The following is a 20,973-nucleotide window of genomic DNA, read 5'->3' as shown; positions in this document are numbered from 1 at the left end:
GACAGACAGACAGACAGACAGACAGACAGACAGACAGACAGATAGATAGATAGATAGATAGATAGATAGATAGATTACTTTATTCATCATGAAGGGAAATTAAGTCGTCATAGCAGCCGGTATATTTGAATACAATAAAATAAAATACAATAGAATAAAATAAAAAATAATGAGGTAGAAAGAATAAAAACAGGAACACAAGATAAATAGGTAGATAAGGTGCAGTGGCAAGATGATGGTAATAGTACTGATGATATGATGGTAATGTTATTGTTAGACAGTATATACCAATAGTACAGTATATATAGTATATAATATAACATAATATATATTTATATATGATAGTAATTATACCAATATAAAAGCAGTGTATAGTAATAATGGCAGCAACAGTATATATAATAATAATAGTAATAGTGATATAATAATAATAATTATAACATGTACACATGTATAAATATGTGTATATAGACTTATATATACAAAGAATATACAGAGAGTATGATATAATATATGATATATAGTAGAGGTGTGAATATAAGTATTTGACTATACAATAGGTAATATAATATACTATGAGTGTAAGAATATGTAGACAGAGTGTGCAAAAGACAATATTATTGTATAAAATGATATATAATATCAATATGGTTTATATGAACACATATCACATATGATGTGAAGTAAGTGTATATGGAGCGGAGTGTTGTACAGGGTCCACAGTGCAAGGAGGATATCTGTGTTGTTTTAAAGAAGCTTCTCTCACTCATGGTCTGACTGTCGCCGTCCCCCCAGGGTCCCGTCCTGGCGCCCGGACCCCCGAGGACCTCCAGCTGGTTACACGTCTGAAACAGGGAGAAACGTAACTGCACTGTTAACTCAGAACCTTCATAGTTTACTGTCCGAGAGAGTAAAGTTCTCCTCTGGTAGAGATGAACATACAGGTGAGTGTGTGGAGGTTCACCTGCAGGTTGCTGTTGCTGACCCTCTCGTAGCGCTTCAGCGCCGGGCGGCTCGTGAAGTACCCCGTCCAGAAGTCGTGAGCGCTGTCTGCGTACGGGAAGAAGTCGTCCGTCTTCAGAGCCCTGCGGTGAAAACACCATCATGTCGCAGAAAGTTCAAACACACACACGAGAGAAACCTGTTTGCACCGTCCAGGTATGATTCGTTTAAAAGCTGCTCACCAGGAGACGTTGGCTCGGTGCAGTTCCTGCAGGTAACAGGAGGGGGTGGAGTAGAGCAGGTTGACTCTGCTGCCGTTCCCCTGCCGAGCGTTGACGTAGTGGATCAGCTTGTCCAGGTTCTTGTACCACAGGTTGGCGTTCTCGTACTGGAAGTCCGAGCCCATGGTCATGATGATGTGATTCGTCTTGTACACGGCGGCCTGAGAGAATCAAACATCCAAAAATACACAAAGATGATGAATCCAGTTTTTACATTTCAGCATTTTTCTTTGCTTTAGATTGTTGAATAATTGAGTTTGTGATAGAAAACATTGAACGTGTGTCGGACCTGGTCGACGGCCGTATTGAGGAAGCGCGTCACCACCTCATCGACGTTATAGTCCTCCAGGTCCGGGTCGTCTCTGATCGGTGGGTCGTCACAGGACTGGTCCCAGCAGAAGCCCTCAGGAGGATTGTAACCGTTGGGAAGGATTCCTGAAGGTCGGGGAGCAAAGGTCAAAAGATCAATTCACACAAATCCTTAAAAAACTTCTCTCACATTTCGATAACGACGTCTCAGGATCCGTTCCAGAACATTCATATCGCTCGGCTTCTCCTCTCCTGAGTAGAGTGGTGGACTTCCTGCTTGTGCCGGAGGTTTGTTTACCGGTGAAGAGATCGGCCGCCGGCGGCGTGAGGCTGTCGGACGCTCGCCACAGAAGCTCCTGCTCCTTCGCCATCATCCTGCGAGCGCGGTCCTGGTAGTCCAGGCGACCGAAGAAGAAGCCGTCGTATCCCATCTGCTCGAAACACACGGGACCCAGAGAGAGGGAAGCGCTGGTTAGCTTAGCGTAGCTTAGCGTAGCAACAAGCTAATCTTTAGAGCTTCGCTGTCTTCACCACATTAGAAAAAAGTAACAACTTTGAATTTATTCTGTTTGTACGAGTTGCATCAAAAGATTTTTAAAGTTTTAAATTAGCAAAGGAATAAAAACAAATAATACAACAAATTATCTCATTGGAATAAGCAAAAATAAAAACTCTTAAAAGATACTTGAAAAATAAACAGCTGGTTTCCATGACCGGTGTCTGATTGAGATTATTATTGGATGTTAACTTCTCTTTTTCCAGTCTCACAAAGTTCCTGTTACAACTTTGTCAATCTGGAAAAAAGCAATCTGTGTTATTGAGAAGTTCACTTCGGAAGTAAAACGATAATTCACATTATTCTCAATCAATCTCTACAAACTACACAAACACGTGAACGGTTTGTTCATTGTCTCAGAACTCCGGTGGCAGGAGGGAACTCGGCCCGTTGCTAGGTTACCTGAGCAAACATGGAGGCGTGTTGGCGGGCGTGGCCGAACGGGTCGATGTGCCAGGCGACTCGTGGTCGACCACACGACCCGAACGTCTCGTTCAGGAACCTCAGGCCCAAAGTCATCTGGTCGATCACTGAGCTGTAGTGAGTCGTGGCTTCATCGCTCATACACCAGCCTCCGTTCACAAACTCCAGACGACCTGAGGAGGAGGAGGAGTCAGGAGGAGGAGTCAGGAGGGGGAGGAGTCAGGAGGAGGAGGAGGAGTCAGGAGGAGGAGTCAGGAGGAGGAGGAGGAGAGGGAGGAGTCAGGAGGAGGAGGAGTCAGGAGGAGGAGGAGGAGGAGGAGAAGGAGGAGGAGGAGTCAGGGGGAGGAGGAGTCAGGGGGAGGAGGAGGAGAGGGAGGAGTCAGGAGGGGGAGGAGGAGGAGTCAGGGGGAGGAGGAGGAGGAGGAGGAGTCAGGGGGAGGAGTAGGAGGGGGAGGACCAGGAGGAGGAGGAGGAGTCAGGAGGAGGAGGAATAGGAAGAGGAAGAGCAGGAGGAGGAGCAGGAGGAGTCAGGAGAGGGAAGAGGAGGAGGAGAAGGAGGGGGAGGAGTCAGGAGGAGGAGGAAGAGGAAGAGCAGGAGGAGGAGAAGGAGGAGTCAGGAGGAGGAGGAGTCAGGAAGAGGAGGACGAGGAAGAGGAGCAGGAGTCAGGAGGAGGAGTAGGAGGGGGAGGAGGAGGAAGAGCAGGAGGAGGAGCAGGAGGAGTCAGGAGAGGGAAGAGGAGGAGGAGAAGGAGGGGGAGGAGTCAGGAGGAGGAGGAAGAGGAAGAGCAGGAGGAGGAGAAGGAGGAGTCAGGAGGAGGAGGAGTCAGGAAGAGGAGGACGAGGAAGAGGAGCAGGAGTCAGGAGGAGGGGCAGGAGGAGCAGGATGATGAGGAGGGGGAGGAGGAGGAGGAGGAGAAGCAGGAGGAAGAGGAGGAGTCAGGAGTAGGAAGAGGAAGAGGAAGAGGAAGAGGAAGAGGAGGAGGAGAAGGAGGAGCAGTAGCAGGAGCAGTAGCAGGAGCAGGAGGAGTCAGGAGAGGGAAGAGGAGGAAGAGGAGGAGGAAGAGGAAGAGCAGGAGGAGGAAGAGGTAGGGGAATAGGAGGAGGAGGAGGAGCAGGAGGAGTCAGGAGAGGGAAGAGAAGGAGTCAGGAGGAGGAGGAAGAGGAAGAGGAAGAGGAAGAGGAAGAGCAGGAGGAGGAAGAGGTAGAGGAATAGGAGGAGGAGGAAGAGGAGGAGTCAGGAGCAGGAGGAGTCAGGAGGAGGAAGAGAAGGAGGAGGAGTCAGGAGGAGGAGGAAGAGGAAGAGGAGCAGTAGCAGGAGCAGGAGGAGGAGCTCTTCATCAGGTGACGGGCTGCAGATTACCCAGGTGCCCCAGCTCCTCTCACCTTGCTCCACCAGCTGTTTCACCGTCTCCTGGACTCCGGAGCTTTGCTGCTTCCACCAGCGGAAGAAGAACGCCGTCTCCACGTAGATGAACCTCCGCTCGGGATCCTTCAGCAGCTGGTCCACCACCGAGTCCAGGATGTACTGCACCCCCGCATGCTGGATATCGTTACGGTCTGCACACGCACACACACAGACACACACACACACGCACAGACACACAAACATGAACAGTCATTTTCATCCTTGATTCTGTCGACGATCTATAAATGACACTGGGACAAAGTGAAGGGGTTTTCCCACGTGCACTTTCAACATCTGTGTGTGTCTGTGTGTGTGTGAGTGTGTGTGTGGTGAGTGTGTGTGAGTGTGTGTTGAGTGTGTGTGTCTCTGACCTCCATAGTAATACTGGTCCACGGTCTTGAGCCAGCCGACATCATCATGTGTGTGAGGAACCAGGTGAACGTTCAGCATGTTGGGTTTGGTGACATGACATGACTACACACACAAACAAACAAACAAAAACACAAAAACACACACACACACACACAGAGAGAGAGAGAGAGAGAGACACACACACACACACACAGAGAGAGACACACACACACACACACACACACACACACACACACACACACACACACAAACACACACAAACAAACAAAAACACAAAAACACACAAACACACACACAGAGAGAGAGACACACACACACACACACACACACAGAGAGACACACACAGACACAGACAGACACACACACACACATTTAAATAAACGTTATTTCCTCAGTTCCTCTTACGAACAGAATCAGTGAAAGTGAAACTCACTTCAGTTTTAACTAACTTCACATTTTAAACCTTTTAAAACGAGTTAAAACATAAACAACAGGAAGTGACGAACTCACTTCGTAGCCGCACACGTGACCGGGTTTGTTTTCTGGACCGAGAGGAAAAGTTAAAGCTCCAGAAAAGAAGAAGAAGAAGAAACAAGCTCCAGAGAGCTGCTGCTGCCCGGCCGCCATGTTGGAAAACAACCGAGGGTCATGTGACCTGTGTTTACGTCACATGACCACCGACTGTTGTATCCCTGAGTTCAGACTGACAGGCATCATTAGCAGGTGGTTTGTTCCCTCAGTTCAGACTGACAGGCATCATCAGCAGGAGGTTTGTTCCCTCAGTTCAGACTGACAGGCACCATCAATAGGAAGTTTGTTCCCTCAGTTCAGACTGACAGGCATCATCAGCAGGAGGTTTGTTCCCTCAGTTCAGACTGACAGGCACCATCAATAGGAAGTTTGTTCCCTCAGTTCAGACTGACAGGTATCATCAATAGGAGGTTTGTTCCCTCAGTTCAGACTGACAGGCACCATCAATAGGAAGTTTGTTCCCTCAGTTCAGACTGACAGGTACCATCAATAGGAAGTTTGTTCCCTCAGTTCAGACTGACAGGCACCAGCAATAGGAAGTTTGTTCCCTCAGTTCAGACTGACAGGCACCATCAATAGGAGGTTTGTTCCATCAGTTCAGACTGACAGGCACCATCAATAGGAAGTTTGTTCCCTCAGTTCAGACTTACAGGCACCATCAATAGGAAGTTTGTTCCCTCAGTTCAGACTGACAGGCACCATCAATAGGAAGTTTGTTCCCTCAGTTCAGACTGACAGGTATCATCAATAGGAGGTTTGTTCCCTCAATTCAGACTGACAGGCACCATCAATAGGAAGTTTGTTCCCTCAGTTCAGACTGACAGGCACCATCAATAGGAAGTTTGTTCCCTCAGTTCAGACTGACAGGTATCATCAATAGGAAGTTTGTTCCCTCAGTTCAGACTGACAGGTATCATCAATAGGAGGTTTGTTCCCTCAGTTCAGACTGACAGGCACCATCAATAGGAAGTTTGTTCCCTCAGTTCAGACTGACAGGTATCATCAGCAGGAGGTTTGTTCCCACAGTTCAGACTGACAGGTACCATCAGCAGGAGGTTTGTTCCCTCAGTTCAGACTGACAGGCACCATTAATAGAGGTGTGTTCCCTCAGTTCAGACTGACCGGCATCAGCAAAAGTAAGTTTGTTCCCTCAGTTCAGACTGACAGGTATCATCAATAGGAGGTTTGTTCCCTCAGTTCAGACTGACAGGCACCATCAATAGGAAGTTTGTTCCCTCAGTTCAGACTGACAGGTATCATCAGCAGGAGGTTTGTTTCCACAGTTCAGACTGACAGGTACCATCAGCAGGAGGTTTGTTCCCTCAGTTCAGACTGACAGGCACCATTAATAGAGGTGTGTTCCCTCAGTTCAGACTGACCGGCATCAGCAAAAGTAAGTTTGTTCCCTCAGTTCAGACTGACAGGTACCATCGATAGGCGGGTTGTTCCCTCAGTCCAGACTGACAGGCACCATCAGAAGGAGGTTTGTTCCCTGAGTTGAGACTGACATGCACAATCAAGAGATGTGTTCCCTCAATTCAGACTGACAGGCACCATTAAGAGAAGGAGATTTGTACCCTCAGTTTAGACTGACAGGCACCATCAAGAGAAGGAGATATGTTCCCTTCATCCTGACTGACAGGCACAGCAGGGCATATGACATCCGAATAAGAACTAGCTAGAATGATCAAACTATAAATACAGATTACTTACATAGAGGAGGCAGGGACAATGACCTACACTGCACACTAAGGGGAGACCAAGACACTTCGGCTTTACTTTTGGGGAGCTCTCAAGTTTTCCATCCTTATATAGTCAGTGATCTAGAAAATGACCCCTCTACATTGTATGTTACAAGTTCGATTTCTTTAAGATCTAAACATGAAAATTTAATCTGCAGAAGACTGACCAAGAAACAACCGCAGTCACAAATTGAATATTTAGCTCACTACATTATAATATTTACAATGTCTTCTGTATAAAATCCTCCATGATAATAAATTGATCAAGTGTCCTAATCTTCCCAGGTTTTAAAAAATGAGACCTTCACATTCAGACCTGGATCGGTTTATTGCAAAAGTTGAATGAACTCATCTTGGAAAAAGCGACAGTCAGACGAATAAAACATATTTTACAGTCACGTTAAAGAACAACAGCACAGTGAGTAAACAGGAGGTGAAAATGCTACAAGGAGATAGAAAGTTAAATAGTGGACACCTCAGTTAATGGTACAGTCATTCAGCTTGTAGAATAATGCACTTCGTGGCAAAAAAATTATCTTCTTTTCTTCTTTGCGTAACTGACCTGCCAGATATAGTGAGGTCGGCAAATTCATTAACAGAATTCTCTACACCTGCTTGTGTAGCATTACTGTAATACATTTTGACATTTGCTGTAGTAAACTGTTTAACACAGCAGGTCTGTTTTTGAACATGCCTTCAATAAATGCATATAGTGTTAATAGGTTTGATGTAACTGGAATAATCATGTTGTGTTGTCATTTTTATAATTCACGACATAAAGGCGTCACACAGTGCTCGGTCAAATCATCACAATCCTCTGGAACAGATTCAAATAGAAAGAGCTGATGAAAAAACCCAAGAAGAGCTGTGGCCAGAGGACATGACATCCATTCAGACAGAAGACAAGCTCACTCTTGCACTCAACTTATAATTAGCTCTGCAAGTGCATCCCTGTCTGTTGTGATGCTACATTCAAAGAAACCGTTGCAGATTTAAAATGTTCAAGTTCTTGTTCTGATAGGTTTCCTGACATTTAAAAGCCACCTGATGTTGTATTGACAATGTGACAACAGATTCCATTTGCAGTATGTCACTTATTTCCCCAAATTACTATTTATTATTTATAGATGAATAAATAAAAATAAGATAACAGAATCAAACGTGATTGGATACGAGATTTAAACGTGACAGGATTCACTTTGGAGTCATGCAGTAAATGTCTTCACCGGTTTTGAAATGATAATTAAATTTTAAATCATTTACCATAGATCAAATTTATGACCAAAGTGTAATGGCTTCTGTTGCACCAGCATTAGCAAAATGGAGACAATATAAAACATTATCAGAAATCTGAATTTGGTAATAAAGACCTGCAATGTTAACGTATCATAAAATAATCTTTTGAATTAAAGGTTTAGTGCGTAGAATTTAGGGACATCTAGTGGTGAAGTGTCCGGTTGCAGCTGAACAGCCCCTCACCACTCTCGACAATTTAAGCCAACATGAAAAGCTACCAGCACGTCTTGCTAACTGACTTTCAGTGTTGAAGCTAAAGTGAAATCTAGGTTTTTCTTATCCTTGGACAGAGCCTGGCGAGATGAAGTTTCCCTCCAGCCTTGGTGCTAAGCTAACCAGCTGCTAGCTGTCGCTTACTTGCTGTACAGAAATTGCGAATGAAGATCTGCAATGTAAATGTGCCTCGAAAGGAACAATTTGTTTTTTATGCTTCTTCGGTTCCTCGCTGAGTTTTAGATAAAAAAAGATCTAAACCACTCTCAAGATTCCACTGTAAATCTGAAGCCACCATTAGTGTATGTTAGCGTAGCCACTTTTTATTCGTGAGGTTCCCCATATGTCAAATCTCTCTCTGTGGGTATTCAACTCTCAGTGGTTTTACTGGGTTAAATAAAAAACATGATGGAAAATATTATCCATAAATACAGCTTGTTTCTTTTACCACAATGAAAAGACAGTGTAAAAAAAAATAGGGGGGAATACTTTTAAGTAGTAAACCACTTAAGTGGATGTGATGCACCTTTTCAGGCCTCTTACTCAGGAGATGTCCCAGTTGGATAAGACAGGATATAAATAGTACAGCAGATGATGGCTGGTTGACAATAAGGTGTTTCAGTTTCAGGGTTCAGATATCTCACCTATCTCCTCACTAGCTTTGTCCCAATTCAGCAGCCACATCCTTCAAGGACTTGAAGGCCTTTGTGGACCAAACAGACCACGCAGGCCGAACCAAAAATTTGACGGTTTAGTTCCCTATTTGCATTATCAGCTTGTCTCCGTGTCATGGTTTCGTCGTTGGCTTTAGAATAACTGCGGTCTGGCCACCAGCACTGCTAACTTGTGCAAAGACTCCTTGGATGGACGGACCCAAGAAGGATCCACTCATTGGATCCCTCATCGTTTGGGACTGGTAGGACGCACTTATCATCCTAGTTTGAAGGAGTATTCGAAATGGGACAATCGAGTTGCACTGCTGTGATGTGATCAGTCTTCAGATGCAGAAAGGATGTGGCCTCTGAAATGGGACACAGCTAATGTCACAATTTCACGGCTTCCAGGGACACCTTAACTTAAATGAGCCTTTGTAAGATCTATGCAGGGACAGGTCATTACGTACGATGATAAAAAGGCATATTGTGAAAGATCAGCTACAGTGTTCACAGCTCAGCTCAACTCATCCAACAGAAGAATATTTTGCAATCAAAGAAAAATCTGTTTTTACCAGAAGACACAGAAATGAGAATGAAAGTCTCATTCCTGACTGTGATACTTCTTCTTGATGTTGTTACCACTTCACCAACCCTCAGGTTTTAGTAATATCCCTAAGCAGAGTGAAGAGCCCTTTTCTGTAGGAGTCCCTATAAGTGAAGGCTCCTGGATGAGGAGGAGGGAGCGCTAGGTGACGTTTCCGTTGCCTCGCTCATGAGGGCAGATGAGCAGGGTGGAGTCCAGGTCCAGGCGGAAGGCCGGGTACAGCGGCTGTGAGAACAGGCAGCGAAACGTGTACAGCAGCACCACTGTGTCCGACACGCTGTAGAAGGATAACACTCCTTTCTGGCGTTCCAGGAACACGCCAATCCTGGGGCAGGGCGGCGCCGCCACCGTGGTCTTACGGTTGTCGTGCCAGGCGGCATATCCGGCGTGAGTACACCTCAGCCGCCAGGAGTTCTCGTTGCGCCCCAAGAGGCAGGGCTTCCCGCCACCTTTGCGTCCGATTCCTCGATAAGTGACGCCGATGTCAATCCACCCCCCACCCCTCCACTCCACCTCCCAGTAACTGGCACCATTAAATTGGCCTTCCCTGCACAGGACCTGAGCCACTGAATCGAAGCGCTGCGGGTGGGGGGGGTAGGACTGGGGCTCCTCGCCACAGTGGGCCCCCTGGGGCCCCTCCAGGAGAATCAGAGTCGGGTGGGCCGTGTCTGGATCCAACGACAGACGACACGAAACTGAGAAGAAAGAAAGGAAGTTGATGCAGAAATAGAAACTGACAGATATTTTTATTATCTCACATTGAGCTGTTTTTAGTTTCTTATTTCCACACTCACATCTTATATGTAAGTTTCTGGAAAGACAAACTAGAAACAGCTGTTCTGGGTGTGTTTCTGTTTCTGTAGTAGAGCAGTTACTTAGATTTTGTTTTCACTCTGTTTTTGGAAGTTAGGTAGATTTCTAAATCTGTTTTTATATAATTCCTTTGTTTCTTTCTTTTAACGTTATTTCCCTCCTTCAGTTAAATCATTCAGTGGTTAAATCCCGAGCTGGTCGTAAGAGAGCGATATTCGGGTTTTAAAAGTTTATACAGTTTTAACCTCTTGGTTCTTGTCCCCAGGTTCAAGCAGCGAGTGAGGCCCCACACCCACGGCATCACGTTATGCAGTTCATTGTTTCAACGAACATTTTGGCAGAGCAGGGATAAATGACACATGTGACCTGAACCCTCCCGTGACCACATGAGTTATTGATGCTGAACAAGGTGCTGCTACGCTGTCGGCCTGTCAGAGGCTTGTTTCTACGGGGACAAGGCGCCGGTCTTAATGAGGAACCTGGATGTCATAAATACAATATGAATGCCATTTATCATTGATGAGGATCCAGACTGGGATCTCAGATTTCCCCGGCTGGACCCTCATTATGTGTAGAACTAGGAGCGTGGAGAGGTGAAAGAGAAGAGGAGGAAGACGGGAGAGCAAGATGGGGAATGACATGCAGGATAGTCAGACTGAATGTGTGCAACAGGGGGAGAGGAAGAGAGGAGAAGCGATGCATAGAGAAGAAGAGAGAGAGACAATTAAATGAAGAGGTAGAGGGTGAAAGAAGGAGAATGGGCGGAGGATCTGCCCTAAATGAAGATGGAGTACTTACACCTGAGGAAAGCTGCCCTCATCCTCTGATCAGCCGGCTGCAGAGACAAAGAGGACAGAGGGAATGACACGGGCACTGCTGGAGAAGGACAAATGACAAGAAGACAAAGAGAGACGCTGTTAAAGACGTTTGTCCCTATTAGAGGAGAGAAGAAGAACATAGGAATATGGAAGAAGAGGGGGGAGTAAATAATTTGATTATGGAAATTAAACATCAGTGCTTACACACTGATGTTTAGCAGGTGCAATTTTCCCACATGTTTGTGTAGCGTGTTAGCATGTTAGATATCTGACAGATGACGGCACCTTCCAATCCAACCAGCCTTTAAGACTTTTCACTATGAACTGTCCTATCTTTAATGTTAATAATTTAGTAAATTTGACTTTTCACCCAACAAAGCAAAGATTTGATGTTCGTGCAATTTAAAGGTTAGTTTCACCAAAATGTACTGAACACCCCCACACATTTTTCCACTTACCCCTTGTGGTGGCATGTTGACCTGCAGGTAGTTGCATGTGCTGAGGTTTGGTGTTCTCCGCACACTGATTTCTGCCACCTCCCCAATACAATGGACACGAATGGTGTTTGATATATTTGACAAAATGTAAACAACACAAATAACAACGAAACAAAATGACAAAACCATGACCCATTTGTCCCAGTTCGCTGTAGACTGTTTTCAATAAAAGGAATCTGTAAGTACGTTAGCATAACTGGGACAGGGATGTTACAGTTTTCAGGTTTTGCGGATATCATTTTGAAATTCTTTAAGCACAAGAACCAGATTTACCACAAAATATGATGCGGTTCCAAAAAACAACAATGAACTGTAAATCTCTAATTTTGCTGCAACTGTCACTGAAAAGCCGGCGAGAACTGATAGGTTGAAGTAAATTGGAGTTGCACTGAGTTCGATGATCTCCACCCAAACTGAACTGATGAGGACGGAGCAGAATCTGGAGATGATCCAGGTGTTGGATCAGACAATCGCTCCGTCCTCGTCCAGCTCGTCCACTGTCCCTCACATTGTCAAATATCATGTCAAAACAGCAGCCTGGTAGAAATGGGTCAGACCTGTCACAGTGTGTCTGTGTGTGTGTGTGTGTGTGTGTGTGTATCATGATTCTTTTGCTTACCTTTTACACACTCTCCACCAGACACGTAGTTCTCATTGACTGGGGGAGGAAACAAATTGTTAAACTAAGAGCACATAATGTAATTTTGAAACATGAATCTACTTTATCCTTTTAATACCAGATGCTCAAGACTTTAAAATGACCCTACGAGCAATCGGGAGTATTCCGTGTGTGTATTACTGTATCGTGTCATATCCCCGGGGTCATGTGTCGTACCTGCGCGGTTGATCTTGTCCACCTCCTCCCTGCAGACCTCCTCCATCCGGCTGCGGAGGTGTCCCAGCGCTCTGCGGGCGCTGCTGAAGGCCTCAGTGGGCAGGCTGGGGGCTCTGGAGGGCCGACCCGTGGCCAGCGGGCCGCACAGCAGAGGAGCCGCCTGAAGGAGGAAGAGCGGAAAATACAGCATTGCGTCATATCTGCATCCCAGCACCCCCCCCCCCTTCTTAATTCCTTGTGCAATTGAATTTGAAAATAGCATCTCGGCAGGTGCCGTCTTTTTCCACTGGTCACTGCTGACTCATTCTCTCCTCTCATCCATTCTCCCTCCTCTAAGGACTAATCTCTCTGGGTGTCTCCAATGCACTCTGGTGAGTTCTTAGTTTCCAGGGTGCATTAGATCTAATGGATGAATATCAAATATAATAATCGACGATGTATTTCCTATGAGCCTCTGACGACTGGGAGGATCAAAGTGCTTAGAGTTAATGTCCTGTAAAGTGGGGCTGTGGCTGCATGAAGTTTTATTCTTTTAAATAACAGCTGTTTATTCATGTGTTTCCTCTCAATCTACATCAGGTCGGGAAGATCATCATTTTTCAAACCAATTATCTGTAGAGATTTAAAAACAAAAGACTAAAAGGAGTTCACTGTGGATTTATTGGATGGCTACAGATCATTTGCTTCATCCACATATTTTTACCCTCCCTAGTTTCTCCCCCTCCTCCCCCCCTGTCCTCTCTCCCCCTTTTCCCCTTTTCTTTTCCCCCCTCACCTGCAGGAAGTGTGTGTTGTCGTCTGTTTGCAGCAGCTGACTGATCTCCTCGTCTCTCCTCCTCAGCTCCTCCACGTCTTTCTCCAGCATCTCGATGTCGCGCTCCGCCCGCCCCACCACCGCTCGCTCCTTGGCCTCCAGCCGCGCTCGAACCTGCGGCACAGGAGCAGAGGATGTGGACACGTTCAGCACGGCGGGTGAAGCGTATGTGTGCGTAGCGGACGCTTGTTCCAGGATTTTGAGAGACGATAAATTAAGTTTTATCGAAAGAGTCAATATACTACGGCGAAGATACCACTTAGGTTACTTTAACAAAAATATAAGAATGATAATTTTATTAGAACCGAACACATTTGGTAGTTGAAAACTATTACACATGGTAAAAATCTGAACATTTTAACTACTACTATTTTTAAGGCTCACTGTGATTACTTAAACTACTGAAACCTGGCCAATAAGGATTTTTAGTGTTGATATTAAGAAGTAACAAACTTCTGTTACCAATATTTTGGCCGACACATTTTCTTTTTGATTGGCAATGATTCCTAAGATGTTGTTATCAAACTCCTATGACACAGAAATGTAACTTCGGCTGAATATTAAACAGTTTAACACTAAACTTTACGATAAATACTAGCATAACGAAAGATATAACTTAAATTAAGAACATTTACATAAATGCACACATTTTCTGAGCCGTTTATACTGTAAAATAAAAGTTTTTCTTTTGGCAAAGAATGTTGATACCGATGTGTGTGTGAAAGGATGAAACCAGCCGGTCGGTGAACCGGCTCTGAACTCTGTCCCTCCTGACCAGTTCTCCAGACTCCTCCTCACCTCGGCTTTAGTTTTCTCCAGACGAGCGGACATGTCAGCAAACAGAGCGTCACCGTCCTCCAGAACCGACGCCGCTGACACCTGAACACAGCGGAGCAGCAGTGAGAGTCAAACTCGTACTTAAAGACACCGTGGTTCACAATCCATATCATAAACTGGACATAAAAATAAACTCACTGGACAAAATGTCAAACTTGACAATTCTGAACATCAGCTCATTCACACACACATCCATACACAGCGTCTATATATAGAGTCACTTTACTCATCACTTCACACATGTAGTGTCTCGCTTCATGGTTCATCAACATGCAGACTGGAGGAGCCCGGGATCGAACCGCCGACCCGCTCTACCTCCTAGGGCACAGCGGCCCTCAACAAAAACTCTGATTTCAAAATACATCTTAATCTACAAGGACTTTTCTGTCACTTTCTTAGAAACAGCAAATATTATTGTGCTCAATGAAACCTTGATGTTTCCCAATATCCTGTTTCAACAGAAATTATTATTTATAAGATAAAGTGAGTAAAACTTCTACATCAACTTTCATACATGGAATAAGGTTTGCTTAGATTTTGAAGCATAGCAGCTACAATTCCCCGACTTTTTCGGTCAATATATTCATCGTCCTGCCAATATCCACCAGGGTCTTTTTATCTTTAGCAGGTGTGAAAATGAAAGTTTCTTTTTGTCTGTGACAAAACCAAACAACGTCTCAGATTCCTGTGACTTGGGTCCGAAATGATCCTCCACAGAACGGAGAATAGAAAACGACTGGAGGTCAACGTGAGTGTGATGCTGTCGTGAGCTGATGAAGTGGTTTTCCACTGCAGCTCGAGCAGCCACAGAGCGGACGGGTGGAGATAGAGCTCAAGAGGAGGGAGGAGGGAGGAGGGAGGAGGGAGGAGGGAAGGATTTACTGGAAGACGGAGGGAGTGGCAGAGACGAGGGACTAGAGACAGAGAGACTGAGCCTGATGATCAGAGAGGCGATGGCGTGTTGTGTCCGTACGTAAATGTCAAGACGAGTCTATTTCTGTAACCTGGACCTCGATGTGCTTTAAATAGCTCCCACTGCACAACACCACTGTTTACATTAGAGCCGCACGAATAACCTTCCTCCATGGTGACATCATCGTTGATCACATGACGTCACCCAGTGGTTTGGGAGCTGCCATCTTGGTTTTATTGAAACCAGAAGAGACCATATTTGAAGGAGCAGGGGGTGGAGCCTGACTTGAGGCTACCGCCACCCTGGCTTGAAATGTCCGTGTTCCGACTTCCAAGCGCTCCACTGCTTGGCGATGGGAAACTAAATGTAAACAAATCGTGAGAAGAGATGAACTCCGACTCGGAGTGGCGCTCCTTCACATTTTTTCAAATATTTTTTTTTAAGTAGGACGTCAGAAAATGTAGACATCCGACATGTAGCCATAGCTGTCAATCACACGGTAGCCACGCCCCCAATGCATGACTCGCTATCACTCTAATAGGCAGTGTTATCCGTACCCGTCCGTTTTTAGATAGTCTATGATGTGATGCTGGTTTACAAAGTTAGTCTGTACGCTGATGAGACGTTGCAACTCACACTGTCGACATCTTAATGAAATGAAGACACGACTCAGATTCACAAGGTTCAAATGATTGCAACGATAAATGTAATAATAAGGTCAATCTGGAACCAGTTCTGGATTCCAGTCTCTACTCATCTGTAAAAAACCTGGATGAGCAGGGATGAACGTGTGTGTGTGTGTGTGTGTGTGTGTTACCTTCAGGGACTCTAAGCTCTGTTGAAACTCTTCTATGTCTCGCTCTCCGATCCGAATCCTCCCCTGAAACATCCGCTGAGACTCCTGGAGCTGGAGCTGATAGACACACACACACACACACACACACACACACACACAGACACACAATTATTAGATTACATGACAGAGACAGCATTTTGTGTATTTCACAACATTCTCTAGAATATTGTTCTACAATTTCTATCAGACTTATCAGACGTATGACTTTTGCAAACACAGCAAACACAGGGTCATGTTGTTTATATTTTCTACAACACAAACAACTCTCTCTTTAAAAACACATCGTAAACAAAACTCATAACTGATCGATGAAGCCGCTCGTTATCTGGATAGAAAACTGTAGAAACCAGATCAACGAACGATGACTTTCACTTAATGTTAGTTTCAAAGTGATGAGTCCATTCGTTCTGCATTCATCAAATATCAACGCTCTTCTATAAACCTCTGAGCTAATGTCCGGCTGATGGTTCGTATAACGAAGGACATGAAACAGATTAGTTTCAATCAAACTGGAGGAAGTTAATGTATTGGTCATGTCAGTTATTTATTAACACATTAACAGTAATGTTTGTTGTCTAAAGTGTTTTCATTCTAAAACCTGGTATCTGGTGAAAGCTCTAAATCTATTGATCAGATATCTTAACTTTTAGAAATGGTTCCTCACGGGTAAAACTTCCAGGGACCGTAGAGGGAACACAATGTGTCAAACCTAATATTGACAGAGTTCAGCTTTGTTTTGTAAAGTCTCTGAAGCATCAGAGTCTGTGGATGTTCTAGACTCTACAGAAACCTGCTCTCTGAAGCTCCAGCACCTGACAGAGACCACCTCAGAGTCTGTGGATGTTCTAGACTCTACAGAACCCTGCTCTCTGAAGCTCCAGCACCTGACAGAGACCACCTCAGAGTCTGTGGATGTTCTAGACTCTACAGAAACCTGCTCTCTGAAGCTCCAGCACCTGACAGAGACCACCCCAGAGTCTGTGGATGTTCTAGACTCTACAGAAACCTGCTCTCTGAAGCTCCAGCACCTGACAGAGACCACCTCAGAGTCTGTGGATGTTCTAGACTCTACAGAACCCTGCTCTCTGAAGCTCCAGCACCTGACAGAGACCACCTCAGAGTCTGTGGATGTTCTAGACTCTACAGAAACCTGCTCTCTGAAGCTCCAGGACCTGACAGAGACCACCTCAGGGTCTGTGGATGTTCTAAACTCTACAGAACCCTGCTGTCTGAAGCTCCAGCACCTGACAGAGACCACCTCAGAGTCTGTGTTGCAGGGCCGGGTCTAGACAGGCATGTATGAGGGGGCAGCCACAAATCTTGAGGGGGCATTGTGCTTTATTATATTATTATTATTATAAATTGGGATTTAGTTTGAGGGGGCACAACATTTATTTGAGGGGGCCAGGCCCCCTCTTGCCCCTGCCTAGACCCGGCCCTGCTGTGTTGTGGTCCCACCTGTCTCCTGGTTCTCTGCGCGTCCCCCTCGGGCAGATCCTCCTGGTCGGCCTCGCACAGCAGGCAGTCCCCGCTCCACTCCGCCTCGCTGCCCGCGGGCTCCAGGCCGAGCCGGTGCTGGGCGCACAGCCGGCCCGCCGGGCTCTCCAGCGCCGGCACCAGCTTGTGGCGCCGCAGGGGGCCGACCTCCCGGTGCGGCAGGACGTGCAGCTCGCAGAAGGACGCCAGGCACACCAGGCAGGACTTGTCCGCCCGCAGCCTGCCCTCCGCCGGGCAGAAGTCGCACGGCACCTCCCCGGGCCCGGCCACGTAGAGCTGCGGAGCCGCCACCAGCTCGCTGAGCTGCAGCCGCTCCACCAGCTCGGCGAGCACCGTGTTCCTCCGGAGCACCGGCCGCGGGCTGAAGCTCTCCCGGCACTGAGGGCACCGCAGCGGGCTGGAGTCCTGGTCCCAGTAGCTGCTGACGCACGCCATGCAGTAGGTGTGTCCGCAGGGGATGGACACCGGCTCCCGCAGCAGCTCCAGGCAGATGGGGCACCGGAACTGGCTCTCCGTCACCGAGATGTTGGCCCGGGCCATGTCCGCCTCCTACTCCGGGTCCGAGACCTGGGTCCACCCGGAGAGGATCCAGCTGCTGGGTGTGGAGCGGGGGGAGGAGTCCGGGGAACAGGAACAGCCCTTCCGCCATGTCAGCCGCACTCCCTCCGCCTGCTGCCCTCAGTGCAGTCTGACAGGCAGCGAAAAGGAGCAGTTCACCCAAAGTAATCAAATAATGTAAAAACATATACTTTTCTCATAGATTTTTACAGATTTCTTTCTTACAATTTAGTTCTTTGTTTTTTACAGGATTTTTTACAGATAATAAAGATCCTTTAATTCATATAACGAGAAGGTATATATTCCTTATGACTTAGTTGCTAATTCTTATGACTTATTAACTCATTATTATGACTTAGTTTCTAATTATTATGACTTATTAACTCATTATTATGACTTGTTAACTCATTATTATGAGCTGCTGGACTCATAATTGGACAACTAGTTGGACTACTGCCACACATACTATGATGTTCTTATACTTGAAGTTTGGAATCTACTTCGGTTTAAGTTTTTGAATAATAAAACCAATCTTCAAGATGTGTGGAAAGTGAGTTTAGATTATGCAATATTTATTTAGTCATTTAGTCTTCGGGCACATTTTTATTGAAGCGCATTTCCGCCACTTTGATGAAATAATCCTTTATTATAATGAAAAACTTTCTATAAATAATGACTGAGCATCTCAAAATTGTCATTTGCAGAATACTTTTTCAAAAGGCAAATTTTTATTATATGCTCACAATCTGTGTTTTACTTAACAATTAAAGAAGGAGGGAAATGTAATGTCTGTGTGACCTGAGTAATACGCAACACTAGAAATCAAACTTTATGCAAAACACCTTTTCAAACGAATGATAGAAAAAAAAAATCTTAACATTAAAAACACTTACAAGGTAAATGTCATAATGAGGTGAAATAAGTCTAGGAGTTTAATTCTAATATTACTCTGAATTTGAAACAAAAATTTGATATTTCCTGGGGCTTTTACTTTGAAATTCTTCGTCAGACTGCTCTGATATTGTCAAAGTGAGACTCTGAGGTTCTGAACTTTCATTATGAAGTGAAGTGAAATACTGTACGTCGGTGGAAATAGGCAATGACAGTCTCTTGTTTTGTTGTTTGAAATTCAAATCGATTTGTCTATATTAAAGTTGTACCTATTATTCACAGAGTGGTTATGACAAATCCTTATGTTTTTAAGTCTCAATCTTGTCATTAATAGTTTCATGGTCTTAGGTAATTTTTCATTGTATTTATTTAAAAATTAATTTATAAATTTTTTTTTAATGGGCCAATATAAAGTGGATTTATCAAGTTTTTAAAAAGTCAGTAATTATTTTATGTACAATTGAAATCTCATTTAGCGTCACACAATATCTTATAAACACTGTATGAACAGTGAGAAGGACAACAAATCCACTGGCTGCTGCAGTTACACTCATAGTAGCTGCTGCTCTCGTCTGTGACTTCAAACAATAAAAACGTCTACAGATAAATAATGTGCACAAGATGAAACTCAGTGACATCACAGACACGTCTACCTACAACACAGAAGAGGCTGAGAATAAAGACAGATTCTGTAAGAGAAAGATAAATCTAAACTGTTAAACACACCCACCTTCCTTCCTCTTTGCACGTACCTGCATGCTGAGCCGGACGGTGCTAAATTAAACTGTGGTTTGTACGAGTGTGAAAAAACAACTTTAATGGCTGTTTATATTAAACCTGCATCATCCACATCACAACATCTCACGGACACATTAAAAATCAATTTAAAAGGATACTTGAGAAAAACTGGGGTGTTTTTGATCTTATCTGTTCAGTGTCTCATTAAGATGCAATAAAGATTGACAAGAAAGAGACAAATTAAAGATTTAAAATTGAAAATAAACTGCCATTAATACTGTAAGTGAGATAAAAGTATAGTAAGAGTTTCAAAACAAAAGCAAATTAGAACAAATGGGCAATGTATCCATTAGCTGTCAAGACAAGTCACTTAAAACTGAACATTCACTCCAACAATGATGCTGGAGTCTGTCACCAAAGAAGGATTCATCCTGTGGGGTCCATGAACAGTTGAATGAACTTCTATTCAAATCCATCCCGCAGCTGCTGAGATATTTCCATCGGGACTCAGGTGATTTCCTGAGAAAAACTCATAAGGAAAGCAGAGTCTGGGGTTGGCTCTAAGCTTGTCACCCTGGAGGAGGTGGTGGAGGACAGGATGCTGGCAAAACTGCTGGCAATCATGGACAATCCCTCTCACCCCTCCACAAAACACTGGACAAGCTAAGGAGCAGCTTCAGCCACAGACTCATTCAACCCCCCCGCTGCTCTAAGGAACGATACAGGAAATCGTTCCTCCCAACCGCAATAAGACTGTACAACTCCTCTCCCTCTGTCAGAGCCACCATCACAGAACTGCACTAAATATACCTGTCTCCTTGCACTGTGGACCCTGTACAACACTCCGCTCCATATACGCTTCACATCATATGTGATATGTGTTCATATAAACCATATTGATATTATATATCATTTTATACAATAATATTGTCTTTTGCACACTCTGTCTACATATTCTTACACTCATAGTATATTATATTATCTATTGTATAGTCAAATACTTATATTCATACCTCTACTATATATCATATATTATATCATACTCTCTGTATATTCTTTGTAAACATAAGTCTATATACACATATTTATTCATGTGTACATGTTATAATTACTATTATTATATCACTATTACTATTATTATTATATATACTGTTGCTGCCATTATTACTATATACTGCTTATATATTGGTATAATTACTATCATATATAAATGTATATTATGTTATATTATATACTTTATATACTGTACTATTCTTATATACTGTCTAACAATAACATTACCATCATATCATCAGTACTATTACCATCATCTTGCCACTGCACCTTATCTACCTATTTTATTTTATTTTATCTTGTGCTTCTGTTTTTTATTCTTTCTACCTCAATATTTATTATTTTATTCTATTGTATTGTATTTTATTGTATTCAAATATACCGGCTGCTATGACAACTTAATTTCCCTTCGGGGATGAATAAAGTAATCTATCTATCTATCTATCTATCTATCTATCTATCTATCTATCTATCTATCTATCTATCTATCTATCTATCTATCTATCTATCTATCTATCTATCT

The 20,973-nt window shown here is 44.3% G+C and overlaps 2 protein-coding genes across 3 annotated transcripts in view; both read right to left on the bottom strand.

The window, feature by feature from the left end:
• Nucleotides 1–4,917, bottom strand: part of man2b1 (mannosidase, alpha, class 2B, member 1) — a 12,748-nt gene extending 7,831 nt beyond the window's left edge. Inside the window, exons 1-9 of the mRNA XM_061087959.1 lie at nucleotides 4,799–4,917; nucleotides 4,288–4,390; nucleotides 3,895–4,068; nucleotides 2,491–2,684; nucleotides 1,831–1,963; nucleotides 1,513–1,658; nucleotides 1,185–1,384; nucleotides 965–1,085; nucleotides 767–845 (exon numbers count right to left, since the gene is read on the bottom strand). Coding sequence (XP_060943942.1) covers nucleotides 767–845; nucleotides 965–1,085; nucleotides 1,185–1,384; nucleotides 1,513–1,658; nucleotides 1,831–1,963; nucleotides 2,491–2,684; nucleotides 3,895–4,068; nucleotides 4,288–4,390; nucleotides 4,799–4,915 — 1,267 coding nt within the window. The 5' untranslated portion in view covers nucleotides 4,916–4,917. The remainder of the gene's footprint in view (nucleotides 1–766; nucleotides 846–964; nucleotides 1,086–1,184; nucleotides 1,385–1,512; nucleotides 1,659–1,830; nucleotides 1,964–2,490; nucleotides 2,685–3,894; nucleotides 4,069–4,287; nucleotides 4,391–4,798) is intronic.
• A 1,953-nt stretch (nucleotides 4,918–6,870) lies between these two features.
• On the bottom strand, nucleotides 6,871–17,779 carry LOC133021226 (E3 ubiquitin/ISG15 ligase TRIM25-like). Of its 2 annotated transcripts, none has more exons than XM_061088004.1 (9): nucleotides 17,172–17,779; nucleotides 15,675–15,770; nucleotides 13,906–13,986; nucleotides 13,069–13,221; nucleotides 12,294–12,453; nucleotides 12,078–12,116; nucleotides 11,420–11,497; nucleotides 10,942–11,019; nucleotides 6,871–10,025 (listed from the first exon to the last, which is right to left on the bottom strand). In XM_061088004.1, the coding sequence occupies exons 1-9, from the start codon at nucleotides 17,748–17,750 to the stop codon at nucleotides 9,472–9,474; spliced, it is 1,818 nt and encodes a 605-aa protein (XP_060943987.1). In that variant the 5' UTR covers nucleotides 17,751–17,779; the 3' UTR covers nucleotides 6,871–9,471. The 2 variants fall into 2 exon arrangements, with proteins under 2 accessions (XP_060943987.1, XP_060943996.1); XM_061088013.1 differs by having other exon boundaries at nucleotides 10,942–11,016.
• Between the last annotated feature and the right edge of the window lie 3,194 nt (nucleotides 17,780–20,973).

Source organism: Limanda limanda, chromosome 2, assembly GCF_963576545.1.
Source record: "Limanda limanda chromosome 2, fLimLim1.1, whole genome shotgun sequence".
NCBI lineage: Eukaryota > Metazoa > Chordata > Actinopteri > Pleuronectiformes > Pleuronectidae > Limanda > Limanda limanda.
Note: the sequence above shows the minus strand (reverse complement) of the source record. Positions and strands in the feature narration are given on the sequence as shown.